This window comes from Cynara cardunculus, assembly GCF_001531365.2.
Source record: "Cynara cardunculus var. scolymus isolate 2C chromosome LG 2, CcrdV1, whole genome shotgun sequence".
NCBI classification, from domain to species: domain Eukaryota; kingdom Viridiplantae; phylum Streptophyta; class Magnoliopsida; order Asterales; family Asteraceae; genus Cynara; species Cynara cardunculus.
Genome location: NC_037529.1, coordinates 13366012 through 13380366, shown reverse-complemented (window position 1 = coordinate 13380366; position 14355 = coordinate 13366012). Strand labels below are relative to the sequence as shown.

Sequence of the window (14355 nt, the reverse complement as noted above, 5' to 3'; positions counted from 1 at the left end):
ACAGTTGTTAATTGAAGAATGAAAATTCATTTTCAATTTCGTTTCCTRCCATTTTTATTTCCTAACTTTAACCAAACAACCACTAAAACACTAAAAATCCACGACACAAGACTTTRCCCGTGGTGGATAGTTGCCCGCTACAAAACACATTTTTTCCAGCTAAAATACCAATCGGATGGAGAGAAACAACCTACAAAAAGAAAAGAACTTTTATCGCATAATCAAATTTTTTGTATTGTTTTAATGTTTTAAAGTACGAATATAAAGAAAATTTGAGCTTCTGCCGTGTAGTCCAGTCNGTACGAATATAAAGAAAATTTGAGCTTCTGCCGTGTAGTCCAGTCCGTAAATAAGTGAGACAACTTTGTCCAAATACTAGACCGCTCTCGGGTTCAATCCTACCCCCCCTCCCCTCCCTCTGCCCCCACCCTAGTCTAAGCCATTGATTGAGCAAAGAACACTCCATCCATACATAACCGATAATTGTTGGTAATCAGCTTTTTATCAGATTCGCGTAAATGTTGTGAGAAAGTCAAAACAAAATGATTTCTAAAAAGGGTAAAAACATGTGAAAAGAGTTTTCCCCCACTTCTTGGAATGAACAAAAGGGTAACCAACCGACATGAGTTTTTATTTCTATAAAATAAATTGATTGTGTTTATTTTTTATTTTTTTTAAAAAGAAAACAAATAAATGTTTTTCACTTTGAAATAGAGGTTTAGTTGGGCTTTAACTCATTTGCTTAGTAAATTAAGGCCCAATAAAAAGCCCAAAACTCTCTTATATCATTTTTTTTAATATTCAAAAGATTTGGGAAAAATCAAAGAAATGTATTCAATGAATTTGATCAAAACCATGTTTTAAATAAAAATATTTCTTTTTATTTTTTTAATCAGAAATTGTGAAAATATAATCAAAATTGGAACGAAATAAATTACCCAATACAACGATCAATTTATTATTTTTAAGAAAATATTTGCAAAAATATGTGGTACTAAATTAGTTGTAACTACTTTTCTTTAAAATATAATTATCACCATATTTTTCTRATTGATAATTAGCTAAATATAAACAAAAATTAGAACAAAACAAACTATATAAAAACGATCATTTTGTTATTTTTAATTTGATATTTATATTGAGATATTATTTTGTATATTTATTTTGACGTGTCCTTCAGGGTTTGTTTTTTCTTTTTGAGATTCTCCCCAATCTCACCCCTATCGACAAATCCATAATTTCTTTTGTTGTCGCAACTTGTAAAATCATGTGTGATTACACAACCTTGCGTTGATTGTATTACATAATCGTATGAGATTTCTATGTAAAATCATATGATTTGATTGTTCTCGTATTCTCTTATCTTGACTATGTTCTCAACACTCTCTCTCTCTCTCTCTATATATATATATATATACATACACACACATTGATATATATCTTCATTACATTTAACTACCTTTATGTATCTATTTTGACCAAAACTTTAACAAATTCATACATGCAAATGTAATTAAATGTATGTAAAAATTTGTAAAAATGCAATAAAAAAAAAAAAGTAAATAAATGTAGTTGAAGGTAACTAAAGATACTGAAAATAGTCACAGAAAATTAAGTTAGATTAAAAATTCAAATGCTTAAAAATATTCTTCCTTTCTCACCGGACTGTTATTCTCAAACAATCCCTCATATGTGTGTGTTTGTGTGTTTATATATATATAAAGGCAAGTTCATACGACAACGGTACCTATTCAACAAATAAGAAAAAATAGCCAAATTATGTACAAAATCACATGTGATTTTACATTAACGGACAAAAAATGGAGTGCAGGCAATTTTGGCCACGACCTTAGGTCATAGAGCAAAGTCGCGTGAATCACATGTAATTTTACAAATGATGTGAATATAAAATCATATGTGATTCGACCATTTTCTTAAATTAGTATCATTCTTGTATGAACCTGCCTCTATATATATATATACATACACACACACACACACACACACACATATATATATATATATATAGATGTATATATTATAGAGTCATATATAATCTGGAACAAATCAAACCACAATTTATGAGGAAAAAGGAATTACACAAAAATTTGTTGAAGGACAAAAAATGAAAACACACTTACAAGTCTATTAACGTTAGGGTAAAACCGTCCTACGAAAATTCATCAACAAAAAAACGATCAATCATCTACCCTACCTCTTACCAAACAGATATAAATTATCATCTCATCAACCATTACTCAACGCTTTGTATGTATTGTATGTATATCCTCCTGTTATCACAACACATTAACTTTAGAATTTCATATATAACATATATATATATATATATACCCCAACCATCAACATCGGTCTCGGAATGAGACGTGTGCAAATTTGTCTTTTCTTCTACCCCAAAGAGTACAGCGGTTCTGAAAACTGAGAGGCAACGATTTTGTTTACCCATAAAGTTTAAAGACCAAGAAAACGGAAGTGGAGAAAGAAAGACCATAAAAACATGGTGTGATAAAAGGCATGCTTGTTAGCAGCTTAATGGGTYARSTATACATGATTCTTTGGTAGTGGCTTAATGATATAGAAAGTGGTTTATTCARTAAGCTTCTAGAGGGAAATTTTATGCAGAAGGCCAAGTTTTTTTCCRAACATGCCCAATCCATCTATCAAAAACCCTCCCAATCAGACAGCCCCYAACTCTCGTTTCAGTTTTTGAAGACTAAAGAATGTTATTACAAGAGAGAACATGCATTACTATTGATTTGCCAAAAACAAATAAAAARGACAAACATATGGGCCGTTAACCAAAATTGGGTGAGCGCTAAGCCGCTAACTAGGTAAGAGTACAGGTGAACACTAATCACTCCAGGTCAGCATCATGGACCAGTATTAGCAGCTTAATGAGACTCATAGCTTATTCAGTCAACTATACATGACTCTTTCGTAGTGGCTTAATGATATACAAAGTGGCTTATTCCAAAAGCTTCTAGGGAGAGCTTGTCAAGTTTTTTCCAAACCTACCCCTCMCAATTAAAACACACGTTTGTCCCATCTATGAAGAACCACCCCTCCAAAAATCTCCCAAATATATACAGATAAATAAATCCACAAAGATAACTTAATCCATACATGACTTAATGAAAATCCCACCAAACAGAGGAACTCCAGTAAGAGGTGATAAACAGGTAGTAAACAGCCCTTTAGCATAAGTTTCTTCCCGTGGAAAAGAAACATACGCAATACTACATATTCTCTCTCCTCCTAGAGTTATAGTTGCACTCGATTCTTCAAAAATGTATGGTGGGATAAATGGGTAAATCTGACAGTTTTAGTAGATTTACTCGATCAAAAGAACTAGCATACATAAGGCATGTTAATTTAGAGAGAGCTCTTTAACCGTCTTTTCGTATCAGAAACGAAAAATTAAGAACAAGTAGCAAAGTACCTGCATTATTGCTGGACTTGTCGATGTATCTGAAGCAGCCAATCAGCATAGCCATTCATACCACCAACCTGGTCCTCGACTAAATTCAAGAGTAAAAAGAAACCTTCCCGAGGCTGTTCACCTTGTCTCACTAGATGACAAAGTTGATAATATGATGGATCAGCCTCTCTAAGTTTCTTTAGTATCCCCATCAGCTTTCTTGACATTTCATTGTCTCGTTCGCTCAGACACACCTGGCTCTATAAATATCAAAAACAGTCGATGTTAATTAATTTATTACAGCAGTCACAAAAAAAAGCCTGTCTAGATCAGAGGGATAATGAATTACTAACAAACTCAACCCGGTATATCCCACTCAAAAGTAGGGTCTGGAGGGCGAGGACGTACGCATACTTAACCTCTACCCCGAAAGGGTAGGATGTTTCCGTGAAGAGAGTGAATTACTCCCTCCGTCCCAAAATAAGTGTCTACTTTCCAATTCTATCCTTAATTATGAGACGGACAAATTTATTACTCTCTATTATTAAGGGTAAAACTGTCATTTGGTTAACTAAAAAGTGCAATACCTACACATTTATAAAATTGTCTTCTTTATTGACATTTATTCTGGGACGAAGAGAGTACTATGAGACATAAAAGGATGGGAAGTGATATATATAGGGTTGAGTTCTGGTGAGAAAGGAAGTTATGGAGAGAAGCATAAGAAGATATCTCCACCCTTGGATCAATCCTAATTGAATATCAACACTAATGAGGTGCACCGAGGTGCACCGAGATGCACCAGATCAATTCCCTTCTAAATGCAATTCATGAGTGGGCATGAGATTAAAAGTGATAAAGGGTTCAGATCTCTTCTTACGCTTCTCACATAACTTCCTTCCGCACACGATCCTTCACCTATATATGTGTGTGTGTGTGTGAGTGTCTCAAATTAGCAGGCTGTTATACTCCAGAAAGGAATCAACTTCCAAGACAAATGCTTATAGCAAAGAGTTGAACACARTTTTGGAGATCTGATTGGTCACATAAAAACACCAAAAGGAATTGTATTAAGGTTTTAAATTTATATTGAGCTACGATAGATGATGGTATTCTAGTAAGGTGTCTCACTTTTTTTGAAGTATATAATAATTATATACAGCAAAAGTCATACACACACCTCAACTTTGAAGCTTGAACCCTTCAGAGATAATAAAAAAGTATGATATTAAGAAAAGGGGGATTATTTCAATGCCGAAAAACAAATCTTTTTGTTATTTTGGGTCGATGATCCAGAAAGTCGTTAGATTGATACGGATGTTAGTAATAGCCAACACCAWTATGCAATTTATATGCGCTAGTATACTGCAGACATGCATACTTTTTGAGACATCATTTTTTTGCCTATGATCAGTATCTACACAAGAAAATTGTTTAAAGACGTGCAAAACCTACATGATTATATAAATGCATCAGAATGAAACAAAGTTTGGTTTGGTTCCTATTTAGTGTAACAAAGAATTACTTCTTACACTCGATGTAAAAAGTTTCCAATTTTGTACCTATCCATTTTGACCAGCTGCTAATCTTGTAATATTTTGTTACGTGGATACCCTATTACAAAATGCTTAGAAATAGCTTATGGCAAAGTGAAGGTTAAACTTAACCATCCACGTCATCAAATGTTACAAGATCATYAGGTTATTGATCAAGATGGGTAAAAAGTGAAATTTTGTTACATTAATTAGAAATTTTTTAAGACTTTGATACACTGATAGGAACTAAGGCAAACTTCGTAGAATGTCGATGCACTTTCYCCTTATAACTGAAAAAGGAGTATGATAGATAACATATAGATAGGTTAAATAAGCATACTTTTGAGAAGTCTGAAGCTGAATGTTCCTCGACTAAATTCCTGGCTAAATCAGGTGAAAGCATGCGACCAAACCACACAACAAAACGAAAACCGTCATCAAATATATAAATCCCTCTGGAATCTAAACTCTCAGCAACAAGTGGCAGTCTTTTACAAACTCTGTTAAAGTCATCATCCCGAGTAGGTGTCTGTAAATAAACAAAAATGCTGTCTATTTAACCCATGGATTTCAAAGTCAAGATATGAACAGCAGGAACGAGAAACTCAAAATGCGACAAAAATAACTTACCTTCACAAGATACTCGTCTACTCGTAACAAGCTAGAATATAAGAGCTTTAACATTTTTTTAACAGGTAAGGCCATCATGGTGAAACCCGCTGCACAGCGTTCATCAAGCTGCGCATCAGCATACCCACCACGAAGTGCAGTTGATTTACATAGTGATAGTCCGTATAACGGCAAATATTTCAGTGATTCTGGGTAGATCATCCTGTTTCCTACACGATGCTGTACCGCATAGAGTTTTCGATATTCTTTGAGGGCTTTGACAATTCTCAGTTGGATAGCATTACGAGCATCTTCCAATTTATACGACAAAGATTTTTCGATTGCTGCAGATAATTTCAGTTCATATTACAGAAATGGAGAAGTTAAAAGCAGGCATAATCTCAAGCTGATAATCGAACAAAAATCAGATTATTTTTCTTGTTCTTTTTTCTTTTTCGGAAAAAGAGACTTCTCTTACCTAATCTACCAAGCAAAGAGACAATAGCACCCGTATCTGCTTGGCGATACATCTCTCCTAAATCTGCAACCACCGATGCTGCAGCTGTGTGTACTCTAATACGCCTTTCACCACAAGACGCAGTGTATCTTTAGGTCGTTAAGTATTCATATATGTAACACCAGTTGGATATCAAAACATGCACAAGTGACATCCCACAATAAAAGACAATAACACAGCAAAATGTGTAAACCCTAAATCACAAGATAATGTGGAAATGAAGAATAAGAACAAGCACACATACGAAGCAAATATCTGCTGAAGGAATAAAGTTAATATCAAGAGTTATTTTGTAGATTATTCAGATCATGTTTCATATTTGACAAAGATGGCCCACAAAAGGATTACGGGCTTGTCCATTAGCAGCTTAATGAGCTCAATGGGATTCACAGCCTATTGGATCAGCTATGCATGACTGTTTGGTAGTGGCTAAATGATATAGAAAGTGACTTATTTAGGGGAAGCTTTATGCAAGAAGCCATGTTTTTTCCAAATTTGTCCCCTCAATTATAAAACACGCTCCTTCCGTCAATTAAAAAACTYTCTCAAATAAAAATCTTCCCAATCTATACAGAYAGATTAATCCACACAGACAACTTTATCCATACAGGACTTAATGAAAAACCAACCAAACAACCCCTAAACCAGGTAATTGAAATAATGTACAATGCTTATAGAACATGTTTATTATGAAATATGGAACTTGGAAACACCTAGAAAAAAGGATGTTGACTATTAGAAGCTAAAATCATATAGAAGTTTATTTGCGCATAAAATAAATTGTTTAGCAAACCTTAAAAACACAAAGAAGGAAATGAAATCCAGCAACTAATAAAAAGAATTGGAGGATACAGTAAAGCCACTTGGAAATACACAATCTGAGTTGTGAGCAGCGTCTCTTCAAGAGCAAACTGCATTGCATAAGCTTTATCACAGTCAACGGCTGGAAGTGCTAATAGATCTGTGGATCTTAGCATAAAGTTCCCATGATACGAAGTAAAACGCACTCCTAAAAAGAGAAATTTAAAAAAAAAAATCAGTCTTTTACTGAAATAACTTGCAATAACTTTAGTAGCATAAAAAGATCAACCTTGCTAGAAGCAATGACTTGCAAGTAGCACATCTCAGAACTAGACCAACCTTTTCCACATCTGATGCGCATTACAGCTTCCCAGGCAGTTTCTCTAGTGAGGTCTCTAGCCAACTCATGACTCAACTTGTCTTTGTGAATGACAGAATGAAAACTTGGATAATAATATACCTGGCCACCAGTGTATTTAGCCAAAGTACCTGCATGTAAACCAATAAGCAGTGTTGATCCTCTAAAAGACATAAAACTGATATGACAGTAAGCTTAGCAGACAGTGACAAAAATCAGCACTTCAACAGCCAACAGCTAAGAAGCTTATGAAGTGTTTTAAGAGACATTGTTTGATACTCCCTCTGTCCCAATRTAATGTCCACATTTCTATTTTAGTTGGTCCCAAAATAAGTGCCCGCCGTCAAAAGTAAGTGCCTACTTTTCAGTTCTACCCTTAATCATGAGATGGAGAAATCATTACTCCCTCTGTTATTAAGGGTAAAATCGTCATTTACTTAATTAAAAAGTGTAGTAATTACACATTAATAGAAGTGGTGTATGAAAAAACCATGCAGATGAAGATGATGGCTCTACAACTACATTCCATCTGTATAGCCAAATCTAACTCACACCTTGTGCTTCCGCTTTATTAGCATAAATCATGATGTTTAAACTAGACAGGTTGGTTCATGCAATAAAAGGGCCATGAATATCAACTAATCAATTTTTAAAAAAGAAACCAGCAAATTAAAAAAGAAACCACAGAAATCCAGTGAGCTTAAGCATAAACCCCCCAAGAAAGGGTAAATGAATTCTCTCAACAGCATGTGCAATCTTAGTGATGATCATTGGAATGTAGAATGAAGCACATACCTAGTGAAGCTATATCAGTATACTTGTCACTGAATGCATATATATTCACTGCAACCTGGAATTTAGTAAAATCAGCTGCCATCTGTTTATAGAATGGGTCTTCCGGTATTCTTAGGGCATGCTCCTTATCTGTTCCATAAACACGAAGATCATCTCCCCGCAACCTCAAGCCACCAACACCAAGTGAGGGAAGAGTACTCTGGAAAATTAACAATTTTCCTCCAAGTTGACTCTGCATATAGCACAGGAATTTATTAACAAATGATTGGTCCAGGTAGGTAACCTAATATAAGCGAAATTCACAATTGCCCARACATCATTAATAGTTTAATACAATAATATGTATTACATCATACTAGCAAGTTTACGTGGTGGACGTGAAGTCAACCATAAAGGTTCTAAATGGTACAGGACAGAAGAAACTTACCATAACCATAAACGCTGCTTTGAGGGCCGGCCCAAAAGCAGATTCCACATTAACATTATCCTGAAACATGGAAGGCAAGCTATCCAGGAAAGCCTCCACCACAGATCTAGATTCTGACAAGTTGACAAGGAGATCATCTGGCAATGGAATAAAAATATCATCCAAATCTGAGACGACCATCATTTGAGGCTGTGTCAAAGACGACTGGCGAAGGAAAAACAAAAAGGGTAGTTCAAAATCAGTGAACATTATAATAAGAAACATAATAGCCAGCTAACTATAAATCACTTGCCTTCATATTGTAAAAATGAATTGTGCTGTCAAAAGTTATGAACCCAATCTGTGTTCTGGGGGTGCCCGGCAATCTATCCAAGCAAGATTTTATAGTCCGCGCTATCACCTAACAAAATGCAAGTGACAAGAAATAATAACTCAAGTGGACTCTGGTATTCAATACGCATGAGCCGATCAAGCTGTAAACCAAGTTCAAAATACGGAAATACAAGCAGCATAATCGACGGATTAATTATGAACAAACATATCAAAAGATCCCACTTCATGACATAAGCTTTGCAACTATGGGCTAAAATCAAGAATCTGGAACCTAAACAAGAAAGACAGCTATAGGCATATATTCTTATATGACATGTACAAGCCAWGAACAATCCATTCATGTGTATGAGTTCCCAAGAATATACAAAGAAAAACCTTACCTCGAGTGTTCCATTTTTAACTGCAGATATTGATACGTCGATCATAAAAAAGTACAGTGGTGGCATTGGAGGCCGAACCATGTATTCAGCTGGAGCAACAAATTCCACGGAACCCCTTATAAGCTCAGGATGTTGATCTAGATCAATTCTTTTTCCATTGGCRTCCAAAGGAGCAAAATAATCATTTTGCACTGTATATTATAGATGGAAATTGTTTAGCATGAATGCATAATTGTAATAAGAGTTCCATATACAACAGAGAAGAATCAATAATCCTCTTTAAACTGAWGCCAAAGCAGCATTAAGAACAATTTGGCACATTATTGAAGAYACATGTGTTTATAGACCGTCAATATATTAAATATATACACTTCACAAGTGTGCTAGGATGTGCGGCAACAGATTTTGAGTACTTAAAAATTGTTTCGGATAATAGATTTAGAAGCATAAGGCTGGAGACAATGTTTCTAGCTTTCAAAAAGTAAGCAAACACTAAGAGTGCATCTATTCACCATAACATCGATGGGTTACCAAACGCCAACGTAAAAGCAGGGAGCATATTAACTGAAAAATATCAAGTCAGTCCCCATGGCAGTAAGAAAGATAGCTTTGATTCACATTGCACGGAAAAGTTTTCATTTACATAAAAACCTCACAAAGAGATAGTTGTTCCTCTTGTTTTATATAAAATTGATAGATCTAAAAGATAAAGAAAGAACTAGAAATTAAAGATACTTGTAAGCTMTGCACACTAACCACTATTCACAACCAATTGTAATCACTGGAAGGATGGTAGCAGCAATAATAGTTCTACAGTTCAAATTTTACACCACAGAACAATTAGAATGTAAAATTAGCTACAACATCCAAAAGCAGAGAAGGTTACCTTAAATTATTAAAGTACAGGGCAATATATATTGTGATAACATCATGGTATCAAACAGCCGGTGATGAATAAAATCATAAAACACKCATAACAAAAAAAATTAGAACTTGCAACATATACGGTTTTACTGTGTGGTTACACATCTTAAGAACAAGACATAATTGCAAAATCAAAAAGGACATCTTAGTAACCTCGATTAATAAGTAAAACTCTATATCCCTATACATAATAAGAGTATTGTTCAAACAACAAATGCCAATTTTGAAAAACAGTTCATGTACTTCTATAATGAATTCAAAGTATTACCATCATTAAGCAAAGCACATATATTGCACCTCCACTTTCTTCCACCATCTGTAAAAGTCACATATGGGTTCACATATGTACGGCATCTTCTACAACGAACAATGCCTGTTGTGGCAAAATTAACTATTGGAACTTCCTCCTGGACAATAAACAGTTCAAAAGTAAAATAATTGTTTTATTGAATATCACATATAATACTTAGTTGCTCCGAATGCATAAACACTCACCCCCTCAGGAGCTTCTGCTAGGGGACAAACAACTGCTCCAAGAGGCAACTGCCACCTCGAAACCAGAGACTGTGAATTCGGTATAGCACTGGTCGTGAGTCGTAGATATCTAGAATTGCAATTCATGGGATACATCCCAGCAAAAGAACTTGGTTCTACGTCCCCATCCAGTGGTCTTGGCAACATTTTAGTATCAAGCCCAACATCAAATGATCCAGGAGTAGATCCTAGAGAAAGTGAGCTGAAGTCTTCTACCAAACCCGACACACCTCCCGTAGGAGGTGCGGACCCTCCTGCATACATTCCTGATGAAGATGCAACTGGTGGTGCTGATCCATATGCACCTTGATGAGAAGAAAAAGGAGCATTTGCAGTGGAAAGAGGTGGGGCATAGCCTCCTKGATGAGAAACTGGTGGTGGTGGCGGTGGTGGCGTTACTGTGCTACCCTGTATACCTGGATAACCAGGTAAAGCAGATGGTGGAGAGGCCTGAACAGCACCAGRATAAGGCAGTCCCGTTGAGGGCACAGGTTGCTGCATGTTTGGCCTGGAAGCAGAATATGGTGAATCTGCATATGACATTGGAGGATTACTGCTAGAAGAAACACTATACAAGCTTTGAGGTGGAGATCCCATTGGTACTGGTGGTATCTGGGGCTGACGATTTAGGGAAGTCGACATTGATGGAACATGACCTGGAGGAGGAGGTCTCATTGTTGGAGGCAATATAGGCTGCCCCACAGTGGAAGTTTGTGGTGGGGGTGCTTGAGGTGTTGAGGGAAACTGTGGAGTTGGGAACCGCTGGACAGGTCCTGTCATTGGTGGGCCATAGGAAGCAGTAGGCCTACCTGGTTGCATGGGTCTAAAACCAGGAGTCCCAGCTCCACTAGCAGGCCCAGAAGGAAAAAATGGAGTTGCACTTGAAGTAGCAGGCACTGTACTCATAGAAGCAGAGATTGATGTTGGCCTGAAAGCAGAGGCCTCTGATCCAACCACCGGATGAGATGAAGAAATGGGCATGTTGCTTCTAGGAGCCGCAAAAGGAGTAGCAGTTGTCCCTTGATAAGTATTTGCACGGTCAGGATTTTCAGTCCCCATTGCTTGCATATGTCACACTATATCACGTTATTGCTAGGTTTCCATAAATGATCTGCAAGAAAATGCAATTTGAAGTGTCCCATTTTTTGGATGGATCCCAAAATCAATTCTACATCATCTTTCTGAAGAAGAATAAGATAAAGTAGAGTGAATGTCTGTAACACACAGCATAGACATGCATACATTATTCATACAAGTAAAAATTCYCTGACTTTTAGTAATTTTTCTATCGTCCACTTATGTGATACGGAAGTTTTTCAACATATTCACTTCCCAGAAACTATTTCTTCATGTGTTATATCCATGTGCAAAGTGCCTCTTTATGCATCCATGAATCCCATTTCTGATATGTGCATATATGCATGTGGAAAGAGGGAGGAAAGGGCAGTTAGAAAGTTTCCTAACCATCTTCGACAGCTAATTGCAATGTTGAAAGAAATGACAAGTGCACTTCGAAAACAAAGAGCTTTTATCCAATATTGGTACCCTATCATGTCAATTTCACAAAGCTTATTTCTCTGTGAAAGTAAAAAACCTTTTTTTCTAGTCATTTAATTTCTTTGGCATTTGAGTCCAAAGTTGTAGCTTTTRAGCAAGAATTCTAGAGGCCAGATGCATAAATATGAAGCTTTTAGGTAGAAAGATGATAAGGGGCTAGAATAAACAAGCACCGAGATAAACTTAGGAATACCATTTTGTAGATTTCACAACCAGAGGTTCAAATATCAAGGCCTGGAAGCTGAAGAACATGTATCCCCTCCATTCTGAAGATACAGTGAAATTTACTAGGATTTATAATCCAAAATGCTTATTTTAAAATTCAAAATTTATGTAGAAAATACTGACAAGTAAAAATAACCATAACAAACATAAGGAGTTCGATGGAAGGCCCGATGTTGTTCAGATGTTGCAAACATTCATAAAGATGAATTATAAGCAATGAAAAATCAAAATTGACATGATGTGATGTTCAATTCCGYATGTACTCGAATTTTGAAGCAAATGAGTTTCGATTACAATTAGAAAAAGGACTCCATGGCTCTGACATAAATGTCGCAAGTTTTGCTGTTTTGATTCGTTAACTGACGATCTTTAACTCACGTTAGATTTATATCCATRGCACTTGCGAAACCATTCAAAAGCTAAACCAATTATATTTCAAATGCTGCTAGCATGCATTAATTCAAACTATACGATGGAATCAAATTTGGGATGGCATCAGGCATTAGCAGTCAATCGCCACATGACTAACACCTGTCTCCAACAACAAAACCGAATTAGTAAAATAACCCAATTAGCCGTCAATTCGGCAACCAAATTCCTACCAATCTTTTAGCAAACACAAAATCAACAACCCTTCGGCAATGTCGTCAACGATTATATGAATAATTACCTGATCAGAAGAGATCTAACAGAATAATGGGCAGACCAGAGTTGTATCGAGGCGGCGGATGGCGATCGGCGATGAAGATGACGATGAATTCTTGCTCTCTCTCTCTCTCTCTCTCTCTCTCCAGAAAACAAAATGCAAATAAAAACCTAAAAACGGAGAATCGTTATATGTGTAACTGTAATTGTTATCCCAATTACTTCACAGTGAAATCGATTGGATTGGGGAAGAACCACCGTGTAAACCTTCGATTACTTTTATCTTTGGGAAATCGGGTGGTAGATTAGGAACCCTAATCGATTCATTGAGTCATTGGGCGTGTGTGAAAGGTGAAAGAAAACACAGTTTTTACAAGCAATTTCTCAAAATGATTATTCTGTATGATCACACCATCAATTTTTCAATTTAATAATGATAAATATATGGTTAGGTTTACGTTATATCAGTTTTCGTGAGATAATATTTTTATATTTGAAATTTTATAATAAAATATTATGAAAATAAAAAAAACTGAATTTTTACAGTAAAAATACTTTGAAAATTATTTTTACAGTATTTTATTATGGAATTTCAAATGTAAAAATGTTGATTTTAAATATAAAAAAAATCTAAAATATAATTAGGATAATCATTAAGTTATAACAGAATCATTATTTTTATAATAATTATATTGTTGAACCAAAAATAAATTACTTTGCTATTAGACCTAAATTAAATTATAATAAAAATTGAATTAAATAAATTGTACAAAAAACAACAACTTTTAAATAGTTAATTTGATATTAATATCGATATATTTTTTCAAATTTGTATGATATATTAAAATTTATTTTTATTCAAGAGTAAAAACACCATCTTTCTCAAAACCACATAAATCGTTTTATATCATCTAAAATATAATTAGGATAATCATTAAGTTATAACAGAATCATTATTTTTATAATAATTATATTGTTGAACCAAAAATAAATTACTTTGCTATTAGACCTAAATTAAATTATAATAAAAATTGAATTAAATAAATTGTACAAAAAACAACAACTTTTAAATAGTTAATTTGATATTAATATCGATATATTTTTTYAAATTTGTATGATATATTMAAATTTATTTTTATTCAAGAGTAAAAACACCATCTTTCTCAAAACCACATAAACTGTATTATATCAACAAAGACAAAAAATAAAACAAGACATTGAAATAAAAATATATCTCGTTGTATTGTACGGGTACCCTTCTATTTTTTTTTTTAAACAT

General features: G+C 34.8%; 1 protein-coding gene across 3 annotated transcripts; it reads right to left on the bottom strand.

The window, feature by feature from the left end:
- Nucleotides 1-2056: 2056 nt before the first annotated feature.
- On the bottom strand, nucleotides 2057-13204 carry LOC112506696 (protein transport protein Sec24-like At3g07100). Of its 3 annotated transcripts, none has more exons than XM_025110930.1 (14): nucleotides 12810-13204; nucleotides 10611-11760; nucleotides 10384-10522; nucleotides 9192-9382; nucleotides 8771-8878; nucleotides 8479-8682; nucleotides 8052-8283; nucleotides 7238-7387; nucleotides 6950-7106; nucleotides 6059-6186; nucleotides 5602-5924; nucleotides 5312-5500; nucleotides 3458-3696; nucleotides 2057-2291 (listed from the first exon to the last, which is right to left on the bottom strand). In XM_025110930.1, exons 2-13 carry the CDS (start codon nucleotides 11715-11717, stop codon nucleotides 3463-3465), a joined length of 3162 nt encoding a protein of 1053 aa, XP_024966698.1. In that variant the 5' UTR covers nucleotides 11718-11760; nucleotides 12810-13204; the 3' UTR covers nucleotides 2057-2291; nucleotides 3458-3462. The 3 variants fall into 3 exon arrangements, with proteins under 3 accessions (XP_024966698.1, XP_024966696.1, XP_024966699.1); XM_025110928.1 differs by having other exon boundaries at nucleotides 10611-12962; nucleotides 13102-13204; XM_025110931.1 differs by having other exon boundaries at nucleotides 13102-13204.
- Between the last annotated feature and the right edge of the window lie 1151 nt (nucleotides 13205-14355).